Genomic DNA, 18,207 nt, shown 5'->3' with positions numbered 1-18,207 from the left:
TCTAAATGGGCGGCCCCTTATTCTAAGATTATGCCCTCTAGTTCTAGTCTCCCCCATCAGTGGAAACATCCTCTCTGTATCCACCTTGTCGAGCCCCCTCATAATCTTATATGTTTCGATAAGATCACCTCTCATTCTTCTGAATTCCAAAGAGTAGAGGCCCAACCTACTCAACCTTTCCTCATAAGTCAACCCCCTCATCTCCGGAATCAACCGAGTGAACCTTCTCTGAACTGCCTCCACAACAAGTATATCGTTCGTAAATATGGAAACCAAAACTGCACGCAGTATTCCAGGTGTGACCTCACCAATACCCTGTGTAGCTGTAGCAAGACGTCCCTGCTTTTATACTCTCAAGCTCGGTCAAAGTTTCTAATGAGCCAAGGGGTTTACCTCAAACATGTTGTGCTCAAAACTATGAGGGAGTTTTGTTAATGGGGAGAAATGGCCAAGAGGGTCGGACACAGATTTAATGGCCCGGAATTTGTGGTCGGAGGCTTCCCGCAGGGAAATGCCCCCCTGATCCGCAAATAAAGTGCTCGCGTACCTGGTGGTCCGGGAGGTACGATGACTCGCGGTCCTGGGCCCCTCCTGGTACCCGTGAGGAAGCGGCCCACGTATCTCGGGCGCAGGCGATTCAGGGGCACCCCTGGGATCACATGGGCCGGCCCAACCAATGACAGAAGGGAATCCCCATTCATACTGAGGATGCTGCCGGGAGTGGAGAATCTAAGCTATGAGGAACGATTGGATAGGCTGGGTTTGGAACAGAGGAGGTTGAGGGGAGACCTGATTGAGGTGTATAAAATTATGAGGGGCCTAGCTATAGTGGATAGGATGGATCTATTTCCCTTAGCAGAGGGGTCAACAACCAGGGGGCATAAATTTAAAGTAATTGGTAGGAGGTTTAGAGGGGATTTGAGGGGAAATTTCTTCACCCAGAGGGTGGTGGGGGTCTGGAACTCACTGCCTGAAAGGGTGGTAGAGGCAGAAACCCTCACCACATTAAAAAAGTACTTGGATGTGCACCTGAAGTGCCGTAACCTACAGGGCTACGGACCAAGAGCCGGAAAGTGGGATTAGGCTGGGTGGCTCTTTGACGGCCGGTACGGACACGATGGGTCGAAATGGCCTCCTTTCGTGCTATGATTATGATGCCATATGTACAGAAACCTCATCAGTATAAACGGTAATATCCTCCAAAATACCTCTACTCTTCAAATAATTTTTAAAAAAATTGCATATTTAAAATGAATTAAAATGGTATTTAATGAAATATTTAAAACAAATGTAACTTTTTGAAAAACAAATTTACATGTTTTAAAGGGGCTAAAAAAAACGACCTTATTTTAGCAGGTTCTTAAATGTATAAATTACTGATTTAAAAAAAAACAGAAAAATTAAATGTTAAAACTCTTACGCTGATAAAAGCAAGCCTTACGTGGGAATTCATGGGCAGTAGTTGGCAGATAGCCCAACTCTCCACAGGCAGAGAGACTTTTCCTGAGGATTCGTGTGATCTGGGTGTCCTTGTACACCAGTTATTGAAAGCAAAGATGCAGGTGCAGCAAGCAGTTAGGAAGGCAAATGGTATGTTGGCCTTCATTGCAAGAGGATTTGAGTACAGGAGCAAGGATGTTTTACTACAGTTATACAGGGCCCTGGTGAGACCGCACCGGGAGTATTGTGTGCAGTTTTGGTCTCCTTACCTAAGAAAGGATATACTTGCCATAGAGGGAGTGCAGCGAAGGTTCCTGGGATGGCAGGACTGTCGTATGAGGGGAGATTGGGTCGACTAGGCCTGTATTCACTAGAGTTTAGATGAGAGGGGATCTCATTGAAACGTATAAAATTCTGACTGGGTTGGACAGACTGGATACTGGGAAGTCTAGAACAAGGGGTCACAGTCTCAGGATACGGGGTAGGAAATTTAGGGCCGAGATGAGGAGAAATGTTTTCACTCAGAGGGTGGTGAACCTGTGGAATTCTCTACCACAGAAGGCTGTGGAGGCCAAGTCACTGAATATATTTAAGAGTGAGATCGATAGATTTCTAGACACAAAAGGCATCAAGGGGTATGGGGAGAAAGCAGGAATATGGTGTTGAGATAGAGGATCAGCCATGATCATATTGAATGGCGGTGCAGGCTAGAAGGGCCGAATGGCCTACTACTGCTCCTATTTTCTATCTGTCACGAGAATTCTTGATAGATCACAAGTTCCGAGTTTTAGCGCATGCCTAAAGCTGGAACTTGCGGGATTCCTGTGGACACGCATGCACCTCGTCGGCCCAATGTAATTGCCAAAATATTCAGAAGAGGCGATGAGGATTTTTTTTTAATGCGGAGCTGTGTGGGGAAAGAGCAGGTGGGGGGGGGGGGGGGGAAGGGGGGTAGGACTAATCGGATTGCTCTTTCAAAGAGCCGGCACAGGCACGATAGGCCGAGTGGTCTCCTTCTGTGCTGTACAAGTGTGGTTTGGGTTTGTGTCAAATGTGGATGGCGCACCAATCAGACGCAACACAGCGAGTAATGATCAGATGGAACATGAGACAGAGCCACCTGCTCGCAATACGCTCGCCCTCCTACTGTGTTGCAAGATTCTGTGATTCTATAACAGCAGCACCTTGCCTCAGTGGGCAGCACACTCGCCTCTGAGTCAGAGGGTTGTGGATTCAAGTCCCACGCCAGGGACTTGAGCACATAAATCTAGGTTTGACACTCCCAGTGCAGTGCTGAGGGAGCGCTGCACTGTCAGAGGCGCCGTCTTTAAGACAAGACTTTAAACCAAGGCCCCGTCTGCCCTCTCAAGAGGACGTAAAAGATCCCACGGCCACTATTTCGAAGAAGAGCAGGGGAGTTATCCCCGGTGCCCTGGCCATTACTTATCCCTGAATCAACATCACTCAAAACTAGGCGGTCTGGCCATTATCATATTGCTATTGATGGGAGCTTGCAGTGCCTATATGGGCTGCCGCGTTTCCTACATTACAGCAGCGTCTATACTTCAAAAGTGCTTCATGGGCTGTAAAGCACATTGGGATGTCCGATAATCATGAAAGGAGCTATATAAATGCTCATAGTTTTCTTTTTATAGTACCTTTAATGTAGTAAAACATAAGAACATAAGAAATAGGAGCAGGAGTAGGCCATACGGCCCCTCGAGCCTGCTCCACCATTTAATACGATCTCACGTCTCCAAGGAGCTTCACAGGTGCGTAATCCGACACTGAGCCACATATTAGGGCAAGACCAAAAGTGAGATCAAAGCGGAAGCAGCTTAAAGGAGGATGGAGAGGCAGAGAGGTTTAGGGAGGGAATTCCAGAGCCTGGGAAGCTGAAGACACGGCCGTCAATGGTGGTGTGTGGGGGGGGGGGGGATTAAAATGGGGGATGTGCAAGAGGCCAGAATTGGAGGAGCGCAGAGATACTCAGAGGGTTGTAGGGCTGGAGGAGGTTGCAGAGAAAGGGAGATGGCTTCTGCTAGCTTAGCAACCCCGCTGAACCATTTGGGATTGGCTGCTCTGTGGCCTCTTGAGGTTTCAGTCAGTTTTAGTCAATGTTTTCACCTGTTTTTTTTTGCTTGATCCTTGGGTGGGATCGCGTTTAATACAAACCCGTCTCTGAACCAGTTCTGTTCCCCTTTTAGTGCTGTTGGAAGAGCATTATTATTTCTCGCTTTCAATCGCTCAGTGTACGCTGCGCTCTCCGATGGGCCACTGCAGGGGGCAGTGCGTGCTGCTACAGGAGGGCGACGGCTGCGAAGCCAGGTCGCTGATTGCAGTGCGGGCAGGAGGGGCGAAGGAGCGGCACAAGTTTGTAGAGGGAAGTGACCGGGGCCCAGGAGAGGCGTGAGTTCGGGGCATAGAAGAGGCGAGGGCCCAGGGGCAGCACGGGGCCCAGCCCACACTGCGATATGTGTGCGCTGGGTCCGTGCAGCAGAGCTGGTCTCCAGTCTGCTTGGTTAACCCTTGCCACTGGACCAAGACCTAGCTCTGTCAAGCCCATGTGGTGGCTGGTGTGCAACGGTCACCACACGTTAAAAAAATCCACCCACAGGCATCTTCCACCCTTCAACATGTAGTTTGGGACCTGGAATATTAGGTCCTTCGTTGAAACACTTGTGAACTCTCATCCCTCTTTGGTGTGGAAGCAAGTCACCCTTGCTTCGAGGGACTGCCTATGATGATGATGATGATGATGCACAGACTGGATCAGGCCAGGAAGGTTCCATTTCCGATCTCCAGGTGTGTCGTGGGTCATTGGAGTATAAAAGCAGGAAAGTCTGGCTACAGTTATACAGGGTATTGGTGAGGCCACACCTGGAATACTGTGTGCAGTTTTGGTTTCCATATTTACGAAAGGATATACTTGCTTTGGAGACAGTTCAGAGAAGGTTCACTCGGTTGATTCGGGGGATGAGGGGGTTGACATGAGGAAAGGTTGAGGAGGTTGGGCCTCTACTCATTGGAATTCAGAAGAATGAGAGGTGATCTTATCGAAACGTATAAGATTATGAGGGGGCCCGACAAGGTGAATGCAGAGAGGATGTTTCCACTGATGGGGGAGACTCGGACTAGAGGGCATGACCTTAGAATAAGGAGCCGCCCATTTAAAACTGAGATGAGGAGAAATTTCTTCTCTCAGGAGGGTTGTAAATCTGTGGAATTTGCTGCCTCAGAGAGCTGTGGAAGCTGGGACATTGAATAAATTTAAGACAGAGATAGACAGTTTCTTAACCGATAAGGGAATAAGGGGTTATGGGGAGCGGGCGGAGAAGTGGACCCGAGTCCATGATTGGATCAGCCATGATCGCATTAAATGGCGGAGCAGGCTCGAGGGGACGTATGGCCTACTCCTCCTATTTCTTATGTACTTATCTTATGTTTAACTCAACCAGTGCAACCCTACAAGTGTCCCCACCAACTGGGGGTAAGGGGGAAGGTTGTCTTTGGCCTTAAAACCAACCAGAGATTCCTGCTCCTGGGCGATATCTCCCTTCACCCCCACTGATGGAAAGTTGGGTGAGGATCAGGCTTGTGGTTTGGTGGGGGGGGAACGTGGGTGGGGGGGGAGGAGGGGGGGAGGTTGGGGGCTGTGCTATCTCTCCAGAGTCCCTTGCGTGTGGAGAATGGGGGCTTGGCCAGAGAGCAGCCATTGGAGAACTGGAGAGGAGACACCGGGAGAGATAAGGGGAACGGGAAAGAGGTTTGCGGGGTGCAGAAGAGATTTACTATAATGGTACCAGGGATGAGCGACTGGAGAAACTGGGATTGTTCTCCTTGGAGCAGAGAAGGTGAAGTGGAGATGAAGAGGAGAAGTGTGAGGTAATGCATTTGGGGAAAGCTAACCAGGCAAGGGAATACATATTAAATAGTACAACACTGAGAAGTATAGAGGCACAAAAGGGACCTGGGAGTGCATGTCCACAGATCCCTGAAAGTAGCAGGCCAGGTAGATAAGGTGGTTAAGAAGGCATACGGAATGCTTGCCTTTATTAACCGAGGCATAAAGTACAAGAGCAGGGGAGGATATACTTGAACTGTGTAGGCCACAGCTGGAGTACTGCGTGCAGTTCTGGTCACCACATTACAGGAAAGATGTAATTGCACTGGAGAGGATGCAGAGATTTACGAGGGTGTTGGCTGGACTGGAGAATTGTAGATACAGGTCAAAAATCTGGAGTTCCGGAATCCGGAATGTTTTGCAATTCCGGACTCCGGGACGATCGGTGGCAGGGTCGTCCGGAATCTAAAACGTTCCAGAATCCGGATCCCTGCCTCGGCCTTCCCCCCTCCCCTGCTTCGAGCCCCCCCCACCCCGGGCCGCCCTCCCCCCTACCTACCGACCTCGGCCCCGGCGTTTCCAGACTCGGGATGTCGGAAAGACGTTCCGAAGTCTGGAAATACACAGAATCCGGAGCGACCTTGGTCCCGTGGCTTCCGGATTCTCAACGCTGCATGAGGAAAGATTGGATCGGCTGGGTTTGTTTTCTTTGGAACAGAGGAGGCTGAGGGGAGACCTGATTGAGGTGTATAAAATTATGAGGGGCCTGGATAGAGTGGACAGGAAGGACCTGTTTCCCTTGGCAGAGGGGTCAACAACCAGGGGGCATAGATTTAAAGTAATTGGGGGGAGGATTTGAGGGGAAATGTCTTCACCCAGAGGGTGGTGGGGGTCTGGAACTCACTGCCTGAAAGGGTGGTAGAGGCAGAAACCCTCACCACATTTAAAAAGTACTTGGATGTGCACCTGAAGTGCCGTAACCCACAGGGCTACGGACCCAGAGCTGGAAAGTGGGATTAGGCTGGGTAGCTCTTGGTCGGCCGGCACGGACACGATGGGCCGAAATGGCCTCTTTCCGTGCTGTAAATTGCTATGATTCTATGATTTAATAGACGTTCAGAATCATGAGGGGTTTTGATAGAGTAAATAAGGAGAAACGGTTTCTACTGGCAGTAGCGAGAGGACACAGATTTAAAATACTTGGCAAAAGTTGGGGAGATGAGGAGAAACATTTTATGTTGTGATCTGGAACGCGCTGCCTGAAAAGGGCATTGGAAGCAGATTCAACAGTAACGCTCAAAAGAGGATTGGATGAATACTTGAAGAAACATTTTCTATGGGGAAAGAGCAGGGGGGGGGGGGGGAGTGGGACAAATCAGATCGCTCTTTCAAAGAACAATGGGCCAAATGGCCTCCTCCTGTGCTACAAGATTCCATGAAGTTTACCTCGAGTACAATGCAAGTTTCTTCCGAGCTGCTCGTTGCAGGAATGTGGAGTCGCTGCTGCACTTTCGGCCAAGTTACATCAGCGCCAACGGGAGCAGTGCCGAGGAACTTCCCCCACTATTCCCGAGATCGAGATTCATCGAACGCAGTTGAGAGTAGATCGCCAATTGGCGTACGCTCGCGGCGGGGGGGGGTTACCGACAGCACAGAACCAGGACTGTCCGGAGCTCCGCAGAGCGTTCTCGAATAAACTGCGGTCAGACGACCTTGTGTTGCGTCCGAACCCCGCGTCCTTTTGTGTTTGATTTATGTCTTTTTCCTTCTGGGACGCCACGCCTTGCTGCCACAGGCACCAATGGCACTCGTGCAAGGGACCTCGGTGAGCGGCTGGGGTGACAGGCGAACTGGCAGTGTTCATCGGTATGACCGCCACTTTGGGATCTGGTGCAACAGGCTGGCGTCCCATAGTTGTGGTCTGTTCAATGACTCCTCCCAAACAGGCTACACTGCCCCCCTACCAACAGCCGGCAACCAGTGAAATCTCATTGAAATGGATGGAAAGTTCGGCTCTCCCTCAGTAATTACGCTGTTAAATTCCCCACTCAGACCCCAAGGGATGAGGCGCAACTGGAGTTTTTGACAACATAGTGACTGCTACACATGGGTTGTGGCTCCTGAAAAACTCATTTTAATTTTGTGCCGTGTGAAACTTGTCCATTTTTGTTAAAATAAAAATTTTTAAGAAAGTTTTCAAAGAATGTTTTTGTTAAAGTTTGTCCATCTTTATTTCAGGTTTGCCTTTGCCCCAGCTGTGACCACCCCCGATCTTGGTTTTGTTCTAACATTTTTTTTTTTTTAAAAAAAAAGCTATAATTTGAAGAGCTTACTCGTTCCCCGCTTTGCTGTCTGAGAATCCTGCCTTTTGATTGGCTGCGCAGACGTCACAGCGGCTCGCGCAAGGGAAGCCCCACTACTGTCCGTTGATTTGGTGTTGAGGGTCGGAAAACCGGAAGTTACTCGGCATGGCGGGATCTGCGTGCGGAGCGTAGTTCGGGACCGGCGGCGAACCCCTTCGACCGTAAATTACCGGCCATTTATTTTTAGGCGGCTCTTTGGCGCGTGGCCAGTTGCATCAGAATATAAGAAATAGGAGCAGGAGTAGGCCATACGGCCCCTCGAGCCTGCTCCGCCATTTAATACCCGATCATGGACTCGGCTCCACTTCCCTGCCCGCTCCCCATAACCCCTTATCGGTTAAGAAACGGTCTATCTCTGTCTTAAATTTATTCAATGTTGCGACCTTTTACGAATGGATTGAGAAAGGCGGGGGGGGTCCTTCATCACATAGCGTTGGACCTCTTCCAGTCGACCAACATCAACGTAAACCTAGCTCTGTCAAGCCCGCGTGGTGGCTGGTGTGCAACGGCCACCACACGTTAAAAAACTCCACGCACAGGCATCTTCCACCCGTCAACATGTAGTTCGGGTCCTTCATTCGAACGCCTGTCGCCTCATCTTTTTTTTGGCGTGGAAGCAAGTCATCCTCGTTTCAAGGGACCGCCTATAATGAAACTAAATGGTCCGATTTTTAAAGGGGGTTGCGGGAACAGAGAAACCTAGGGAGGCGGTGTACACAAACCAATCTTTGAGAGTGGCAGGGTAAGGTGAGAATGCTACGTTTTAATTTTTTTTAAAGAAAGCTAATGGGATTCTAGGCTTCGGAAATAGAGGCATAGGCTACAGAAGCAAGGATGCTACATCAAACCTGTATAAAACACTGGTTCGGCCTCAACTGGAGTATTGTGTCCAGTTTTAGGCACCACACTTTAGTAAGGATGTGTAGGCCTTGGAGAGGGTGGGGAGCAGATTTAACTGAATCGAACCAGGGATGAGGACTTCCGACAACTGGAGGGACTAGAAAAGCTGGGCTGCTTCTCCTGAGCATAAAGGAGGTGAAGGGAAGATTTAGTAGAGGTGTTCTAAATTATGACGGGTTTTTATATAGCGAGAAATGATTTCCTCTGGCAGGCGGGTCGGTAACCAGAGAACACGGATTTAATTGGCAAAAGAACCAGAGGGGGAGGTGAGGAGCATTTCTTTACGCTGTGTGTTGTGACGATCTGGAACCCGCTGCCTGAAAGGGCGGTGGAAGCAGATTCAATAGTAACTTTCAAAAGGGGATTGGATAAATAATTCAAGTGGTGAAATTTGCAGGGCTATGGGGAATGGGGAGGGGGAGTGGGACTAATTGGTTGGCTCCACCAAAGAGCTGGCACAGGCACGATGGGCCGAATGGCCTCCTCCTGTGCTGTTCCGTGACACTGCCCTGGATTTTCCGAACTGAACCTTCCATAGGGCCCATCCTTCTCTCCCAGGACCTCCAAACAGTGGCCCTTGCCTCTGTCGGTCTTCCCTTTCCCCGTTACAACCCGCGTCGTCCTGTTAAAAACACTATCCTGCCATCAAATAATTGGATTACCTCATCTGTTCTCTTCATTAGAACGGAGGGAAAGTCAAGGATGGTAAAATCTCTGACAGCAGGACTGGTCAAGGGCAAAAACAAAGGTTGTCCCAGCAGCCATCGGTGCTGTTGGGGTAGATGCAGAATGGTCAATATCCTATGGGCCCAAATTTCCCCAGGAATGCTGTTTTTTTTGGAGCAACTTGATTTTTCTGGAGTATCTTTTTAGTTGCAATTCTGGCCATTTAATTTGCGCCAGTGTAAGTAAGTTATTTAGGGTTTCTTTTAGTTTTTTTTTTTCAAAAGGGGGCGTTACATAGAAAATAGGTGCAGGAGTAAACCTTTCGGCCCTTCGAGCCTGCACCACCATTCAATATGATCATGGCTGATCATGCAACTTCAGTACCCCACCCCTGCTTTCTCTCCATACCCCCTGATCCCTTTAGCTGTAAGGGCCACATCTAACTCCCTTTTGAATATGTCCAATGAATTGGACTCTCCAACTTACTGTGGCAGAGAATTCCACAGGTTCACAACTCTCTGGGTGAAATAGTTTCTCCTCATCTCGGTCCTATATGGCTTACCCCTTATCCTTAGACTGTGATCCCTGGTACTGGACTTCCCCAACATCGGGAACACACTACCTGCATCTAACCTGTCAAGTCCCGCCATAATTTTATAAGTTTCTATGAGATCCCCTCTCATTCTTTGAAATTCCAGTGAGTATAAGCCTAGCCGATCCAATCTTTCCTCATATGTCAGTCCTGCCATCCCGGGAATCAGTCTGGTGAACCTTCACTGCACTCCCTCGATAGCAAGAACGTCCTTCCTCAGATTAGGAGACCAAAACTGCACACAATATTCAAGGTGTGGTCTCACCAAGGCCCTGTACAACTGCAGTGAGACCTCCCTGCTCTATACTCAAATCCCCTCGCTATGAAGGCCAGCATGCCATTTGCTTTCTTTACTGCCTGCTGTACCTGCATGCCTACCTTCAATGACTGATGTACCATGACACCCAGGTCTCTTTGCACCTCCCCTTTTACTAGTCTGTCACCATTCAGATAATAATCTGCCTTCCTGTTTTTGCCACCAAAGTGGATAAACTCACATTTATCCACATTATACTGCATCTGCCATGCATTTGCCCATTCACCTAACCTGTCCAAGTTCCCCTGCAGCCTCTTAGCATCCTCCTCGCAGCTCACACCACCACCCAGCTTAGTGTCATCTGCAAACTTGGAGCTATTATGTTTAATTCCTTTGTCTAAATCATTAATGTATATTGTAAAAAGCTGGGGTCCCAGCACTGAACCCTGTGGCACCCCACTAGTCACTGCCTGCCATTCTGAAAAGGACCCGTTTATCCCGACTCTCTGCTTCCTGTCTGCCAACCAGTTCTCTATCCACGTCAGTACATTACCCCCAATACCATGTGCCTTAATTTTGCACATCAATCTCTTGTGTGGGACCTTGTTAAAAGCCTTTTGAAAGTTCAAATACACCACATCCACTGGTTCTCCCTTATCCAATCTACTAGTTACATCCTCAAAAAACTCTAGAAGATTTGTCAAGCATGATTTCCCTTTCATAAATCCATGCTGACTTGGACCGATCCTGTCACTGCTTTCCAGATGCGCTGCTATTTCATCCTTAATAATTGATTCCAGCATTTTCTCCACTACTGATGTCAGGCTAACCGGTCTATAATTACCCGCTTTCTCTCTCCTTTTTTAAAAAGTGGGGTTACATTAGCCACCTCCAATCCATTTGTAATTTTCAAAAAGGGAATTCATAGAATCATAGAAATTTACAACACGGAAGGAGGCCATTTCGGCCCATCGTGTCTGTGCCGGCCAACAAAGAGCCATCCAGCCTAATCCCACTTTCCAGCTCTAGCTCCGTAGCCCTGTAGGTTACGGCACTTCAGGTGCACATCCAAGTACTTTTAAATGTGGTGAGGGTTTCTGCCTCTACCACCCTTTCAGGCAGTGAGTTCCAGGCCCTCATCACCCTCTGGGTGAAGAAATTTCCCCTCAAAACCTCCCACCAATTACTTTAAATCTATGCCCCCTGGTTGTTGACCCCTCTGCCAAGGCAAACAGGTCCTTCCTATTCACTCTATCCAGGCCCCTCATAATTTTATACATCTCAATCAGGTCTCTCCTCAGCCTCCTCTGTTCCAAAGAAAACAACCCCAGCCTATCCAATCTTTCCTCATCGCTAAAATTCTCCAGTCCAGGCAACATCCTCATAAATCTCCTCTGTACCCTCTCCAGTGCAATCACATCTTTCTTGTAATGTGACCAGAACTGCACACAGTACTCTAGCTGTGGCCTAACTAGTGTAACCTCCCTGCTCTTATATTCTGTGCCTCGGCTAATAAAGGCAAGTATTCCGTATGCCTTCTTAACCACATTATCTACCTGGCCTGCTACTTTCAGGGATCTGTGAACTTGCACTCCAAGGTCCCCTGTACATGTGCACATGAGTGAGAGCGCGTATGAGTGTGTGCATGCTTAAGAAAGAAGACTTGCATTTATATAACGCCTTTCACGACCACCGGACGTCTCAAAGCGCTTATAGCCAATGAAGTACTTTTGGAGTGTAGTCACTGTTGTAATGTAGGGAAATGCAGCAGCCAATTTGTGCACAGCAAGCTCCCACAAACAGCAATGTGATAATGACCAGATAATCTGTTTTTTGTTATGTTGATTGAGGGATAAATATTGGCCCCAGGACACCGGGGATAACTCCCCTGCTCTTCTTCGAAATAGAGGCCATGGGATCTTTTACGTCCACCTGAGAGAGCAGACGGGGCCTCGGTTTAACGTCTCATCTGAAAGACAGCACCTCCGACACTGCAGCGCTCCTTCATTACTGCACTGGGAGTGTTAGCTCAAAGGAAACATTCGTGTGCATGAGTGCCTGTCATCATCATGGGCAGGCCCTCGAAATCGAGGAAGACTTGCTTCCACTCTAACAGTGAGTTCTCAGGTGACTGAACAGTCCAATACGGGAATTACAGTCTCTGTCACAGGTGGGACAGACAGTGGTTGAAGGAAAGGGTGGGTGGGGAGTCTGGTTTGCCGCACGCTCCTTCCGCTGCCTGCACTTGGTTTCTGCATGCTCTCGGCGACGAGACTCGAGGTGCTCAGCGCCCTCCCGGATGCTCTTCCTCCACTTAGGGCGGTCTTTGGCCAGGGACTCCCATGTGTCAGTGGGGATGTTGCACTTTATCAGGGAGGCTTTGAGGGTGTCCTTGAAACGTTTCCTCTGCCCACCCGGGGCTCGCTTGCCGTGTAGGAGTTCCGAGTAGAGCGCTTGCTTTGGGGAGTCTCGGGTCGGGCATGCGGACAATGTGGCCCGCCCAGCGGAGCTGGTCGAGTGTGGTCAGTGCTTCGATGTTGGCCTGATCGCTGGTGGTGCGTCTGTCCTCCCAGGGTACATGTGTGCGGGTATATGTCCGCTTTGGGCTTGAGTCGACGGGAGCTGAGAAATACTCTACAAAAACTGCATCTTCAGAGCGAAGAGAAGGGAGGAGGGAGGAAAATGCATGAAGGACACGAGAGGCTTCGGTTTGCAATTTGCACAGACCTCACAGACAAATTTATTCACATCAATATACAAAATTAAATTCATTTTTTTTTTTAGAAATTTTCTCTGAAGGTTTGTAATGAGATGCTGCAGTGGAAGATTTGATCACTAGCTGGGGGACATCACAAAGCAGCAGGTTATTTTAGTTTTTTTTATACACAGAGTAACATCACGTTTCACGGGATTTGACCTCTGTCTCGACTTTAACCTCGGCGAGTGCTGAAACTGAGGGGGGGAGACACGTGTTAGTGGCACGTCCCATTTGGAAAATGCGTGGGCTTCCCTTTTCCCCCGCCTCTCTCCTCCTCGCCCCCCCCCTCCATCCCCACACGAAGCCAAGCGGCAAGTGCTGATCGCTGCTGGTTTCTGACCCATTCATTGCTGCCACACAGTCGCACCGTAAACCTTCGTGTCACAACACCCCCTCCGGTTGCACCTCGCGGCCCTCAGCCCAGTGAGCGGGGGGGGGGGGGGGAGGAGAGGGGGGAGCGGGGGGAGAGCGGTCGGAGCTGGGGAAAGTACTGGCTGCATTGGGACTACTCAGGGGAGGGAGAGGTGGGTCATTGTGGTTCAAGAAGGCATCGTTCCCCCTTCTCCAGTAGAATCAACGACAAGCCACACGCCATCTGCTGGACAATCATAGAAATTTACGGTACGGAAGGAGGCCATTTCGGCCCATCGTGTTCACGCTGGCCAACAAAGGGCCACCCGGCCTAATCCCACTTTTCAGCTCTTGGTCCATAGCCCTGTAGGTTACGTCACTTCAAGTAAATGCGGTGAGGGTTTCTGCCTCTACCACCCTTTCAGGCAGTGAGTTCTAGACCCCCACCACCCTCTGGCTGAAAAAATTCCCCTCAAATCTCTAAACTTCCTCCCAATCACTTTAAATCTATGCCCCCTGGTTGTTGACCCCTCTGCCAAGGGAAACGGGTCCGTCCTATTCACTCTATCCAGGCTCCTCACCAATCATCGCACCAACACCAGTCTGACACGACAAGATCCTCCTTGTTACCAAACTAACGATTTGACGTGCGTTGGGTCGTCATTCCGTGTGTTTAAAGATACGGTTTAAAAAATAAATAAAAGGCTCCCCTGCTGTCAATGTTCCGTTTTACAATCCTGTCCTCATCCTGTGGATGGGTGTCTCGGGTCAGAATCAATCTCTTTAAAAAAAAAAAGCCCTTCCTGGTAGAATTACCGTTGCGATAAACCAGCGTTTGCCAACAAGTCCGTCTGGGTGAGATTTTATCGGGGCCAATTTTAACCCAATAGTCCCGGTGGGAAACCAACGGGGATCGGGAGTGCTGCTGGGTTTTGCCCCCGCCAGATTTCACCCTCCCTTGATTTCACTCTCTCTCTCTTCCCTGTTCTCTCCCTCTCTCTCTCTCTCTCTCTCTCTCTTCCCCGTTCTCTCTCTCTCCTCTCTCTCGCTCTTCCCCGTCCTCTCTCTCTCTTTGTCTCTCTCTCTCTCTTCACTGGCCTCATTCTCTCTGTCTGTCTCTCTCTTCTCCGGCCTCTCCCTCTCTCTCTCGCTCTCTCTTTCTTTTCCTGGCCCCTCTCTGTCTCTCTCTCTCTCTTTCTTTGTCTCTCTCTCTCTTTCTTTGACTCTCTCTCTCTCGCTCTCTCTCTCTTCCCCGGCCTCCCTCTCTCTGTCTCTGTCTGTCTCTCTCTCCGGTGTGGGGGAGGGGGAGGCGGATGTAATAGCGAGGGGAGTGGGGGGGCGCGTTAAAGCCGCCATTGCAAACCTGATCCCACGGGATTCCTACCCACCGAGTTCCGTCGATATCACAACCCCAAAATCTCTGGCCGTTAAGCCGAAGGGTTTGGCACGCTGAGCGTGGGAGGGCTGGTGGCTCTTGCACAGGCACAGGTGGGTGGCTTCACTCTGTCCCGGCTGATTCTAACAGAGGAGGGAGCGCTTCGACGATAAAGTGACGGGGGGTGGGGGGGTGGGGGGGGGGGGCGATCAGTTTCAATTCTCAGCTGGTTCTCGACTCTTGGCCCCCCGCTGGTCCCAATCCTCCGCACCCCTGGGCAGATAGGCCCACCCCACCCCACAGTCGCCAAAGAGATCAGCAGATAACCGGATAGGCGCAGCCGACGGTATACTTGCAGGCTGCCTAAAATAACCAAAAACACACGGCCGCCAACAGCGATATGGTGGGGGGAGTGGGTGGGCGGTCTAACCTGCCATGAACAAGGCTGAGCAGGTTGGGCCTGTACTCACTGGAGTTTAGAAGAATGAGAGGTGATCTTATTGAAATATATAAGATTCTGAGGGGGCTCGACAGGGTAGGTGCAGAGAGGATGTTTCCCCTCGTGGGGGAATCTGGAACTGGGGGCATTGTTTCAGAATAAGGGGCCGCCATTTAAAACTGAGATGAGGATAAATTTCTTCTCTCAGAGGGTTGTAAATCTGTGGAATTCTCTGCCCCAGAGAGCTGTGGAGGCTGAGTCATTGAATATATTTAAGGTGGAGATAGACAGATTTTTGAGAGATAAGGGAGTGAAGGGTTATGGGGAGCGGGCAGGGAAGTGGAGCTGAGCCCATGATCGGATCAGCCATGGTCTTATTGAATGGCGGAGCAGGCTCGAGGGGCTGAATGGCCGACTCCTGCTCCTATTTCTTATGAACACACACAGCTTGTGCTCCCCAATTTCCTCCGTTGACATTTCACGGGTGAATTTTGACTTGTGCAGTTGGTAACACTCTGCGGAGAATGTGGGGGGTGGGCGGTTGGGGTGGTGGCTGTTGGACTGTTGGAGCAGGGCGGTGGTGGGGGGGGGGGAAGTGTTGGGGTGGCTGGGGCGGTGGGGGGGGCGGTGTTGGGGCAGTGGGGGGGGGGGTGGGGAAGTGTTGGGGTGGCAGGGGTGTTGGGGCGGTGGGGGGGGGGGAAGTGTTGGGGTGGCAGGGGTGTTGGGGCGGTGGGGGGGCGGGGGAAGTGTTGGGGTGGCAGGGGTGTTGGGGCGGTGGGGGGGGGGAAGTGTTGGGGTGGCAGGGGTGTTGGGGCGGTGGGGGGGGGGGGGAAGTGTTGGGTTGGCAGGGGTGTTGGGGCGGTGGGGGGGGGGGGGGGGAAGTGTTGGGGTGGCAGGGGTGTTGGGGCGGTGGGGGGGGGTGTTGGGGCAGTGGGGGGGGGGGTGGGGTGTTGTGGCGGGGGGAGTGTTGGAGTGGTGGGTGTTGTTGGGGAGGGGAGGGCAGGGTGTTGGAGTGGCAGAGAGGGGGAGGGGGTGTTGGGGGGGAGAAGTGGGGCCATTTTAACTTTGCACGCACTGTAAAACAGGCGATAGCGAGTCGCTGGTCAGCTTTACAGCTGCGTCGGATGGGGGAAGGGGTCCGGAGACCCGATTCACACAGTCAAGCTCTAACCCTCGCTGTATTTCTGACTGTGTAATGCCGAAAGACAGATTTTTTTTAAAAAGTAAACGTTAGGCTGTTAATGGCCGAATGTCCAGGTATACACCATGCCCTCATATATATATATATAGATATATATATATAAAATCTAATATACTTGGGCCAGAATTTGCCGTGGCAGGGTGTCTAACCGCTGGACTTGCCCCCTAACAAAATTCAGCCGAAAACATTGTTTCTTTTGCTGGAAGCGCGAGCAGATAATGGCGCCGCGAGGGGAACAGGAAGGGCGGGATGGTGTTTCCGTGAAGCTAACGGTTAGAGTGCCGCTGCGTGGTACGGTACGCCGACGGTTTAGATATTTAACCGGCCCTCCACCCGTAAATAACGGCAAACGCCATCCGCAAATTCTGGCCCTTTATATTATATATATATATATATGAACTGAGAAGACCCTCACAGAAGTTTTACTGCACTGCGCGTTGCTGTTTGCCAAAGGTGAGACACCAAACAAAACACGTGAGAGAAGACACGATCACGGCACAGGCTGGTGCTGGGGGGCGGGGGAGGGGGGATTCCATGGAGGACAAAGCGGGTTTGGCAGGACGGGACACGGCGTGGCGAGCTCACTGGGGCAGCGCCTTCAGGATGGCGTTCACTTCCTCCGCCACGGCGGTCAAGGCAAACTCGAACTGGTCCTGCGGCGAGAGAAAAGGAGGGGCTGGGTTAGAATCCGAAACTCCCCCCCCCCCGTCCACGTATCATTCATTTACTGCCAGTGTCGTCTGCGGCCCCAAACGGGCAGTGCTCGCTCGTCCTCGCGGGTTCCAGCCCCACTCCAGAGACTCGAGCCCCATAATCCAGGCTGACACACTCAGTGCAGTACTGAGGGAGCGCCGCACTGTCGGAGGGGCAGTACTGAGGGAGTGCTGCACTGTCGGAGGGGCAGTACTGAGGGAGCGCCGCACTGTCGGAGGGGCAGTACTGAGGGAGCGCCGCACTGTCGGAGGGGCAGTACTGAGGGAGCGCCGCACTGTCGGAGGGGCAGTACTGAGGGAGCGCCGCACTGTCGGAGGGGCAGTACTGAGGGAGCGCCGCACTGTCGGAGGGGCAGTACTGAGGGAGCGCCGCACTGTCGGAGGGGCAGTACTGAGGGAGCGCCGCACTGTCGGAGGGGCAGCACTGAGGGAGCGCCGCACTGTCGGAGGGGCAGTACTGAGGGAGGGCCGCACTGTCGGAGGGGCAGTACTGAGGGAGCGCCGCACTGTCGGAGGGGCAGTACTGAGGGAGGGCCGCACTGTCGGAGGGGCAGTACTGAGGGAGCGCCGCACTGTCGGAGGGGCAGTACTGAGGGAGCGCCGCACTGTCGGAGGGGCAGTACTGAGGGAGCGCCGCACTGTCGGAGGGGCAGTACTGAGGGAGTGCCGCACTGTCGGAGGGGCAGTACTGAGGGAGTGATGCACTGTTGGAGGTGCCGTCTCTCGGATGAGACATAAAACCGAGGCCCTGTCTGCTCTCTCAGGTGGATGTAAAAGATCCCGCGGCACCATTTTGAAGAAGAGCAGGGGAGTTATCCCCAGTTTCCTGGTTGCCTTTGACAACCACGGGACGTCCCAAAGCGCTTTACAGCCAATGAAGTACTTTTTGAAGTCCAGTCACTGTTGTAATGTGGGAAACGCGGCAGCCAATTTGTGCACAGCAAGCTCCCACATACAGCAATGTGATAATGATCAGATAATGTTTTTTTAGTGATGTTGGTTGAGGGATAAATATTGACCAGGACACCGGGGATAACTCTTCTACACTTCTTCGAAATAGAGGCCATGGGATCTTTTACGTCTGAGAGAACAGACGGGGCCTCGGTTTAACGTCTCATCCGAAAGACAGCACCTCCGACAGTGCGGCGCTCCCTCAGCACTGCCCTGGGAGTGTCAGCCGAGATTATGTGCTCAAGTCCCTGGAGTGGGACTTGAACCCACAACCTTCTGACTCAGAGGCAAGAGAGCAATCCATGGTTGACTCCAATAATAACCTTCAAAAGGTGAAGTGGATATATACTTCGAGCAA

At 51.2% G+C, this 18,207-nt stretch overlaps 1 protein-coding gene across 1 annotated transcript in view; it reads right to left on the bottom strand.

Moving 5' to 3' along the window:
- Positions 1-15,913: 15,913 nt before the first annotated feature.
- The window catches only part of LOC139259661 (receptor-type tyrosine-protein phosphatase-like N), a 364,010-nt gene continuing 361,716 nt past the window's right edge, over positions 15,914-18,207 (bottom strand). The window contains exon 24 of the mRNA XM_070875205.1: positions 15,914-16,838. Within this exon, the coding sequence (XP_070731306.1) occupies positions 16,767-16,838 (72 nt within the window). The 3' untranslated portion in view covers positions 15,914-16,766. The remainder of the gene's footprint in view (positions 16,839-18,207) is intronic.

The sequence above is a fragment of the Pristiophorus japonicus genome, chromosome 3 (genome assembly GCF_044704955.1).
Source record: "Pristiophorus japonicus isolate sPriJap1 chromosome 3, sPriJap1.hap1, whole genome shotgun sequence".
In the NCBI taxonomy this organism is placed as follows: Eukaryota; Metazoa; Chordata; class Chondrichthyes; family Pristiophoridae; genus Pristiophorus; species Pristiophorus japonicus.
Note: the sequence above shows the minus strand (reverse complement) of the source record. Positions and strands in the feature narration are given on the sequence as shown.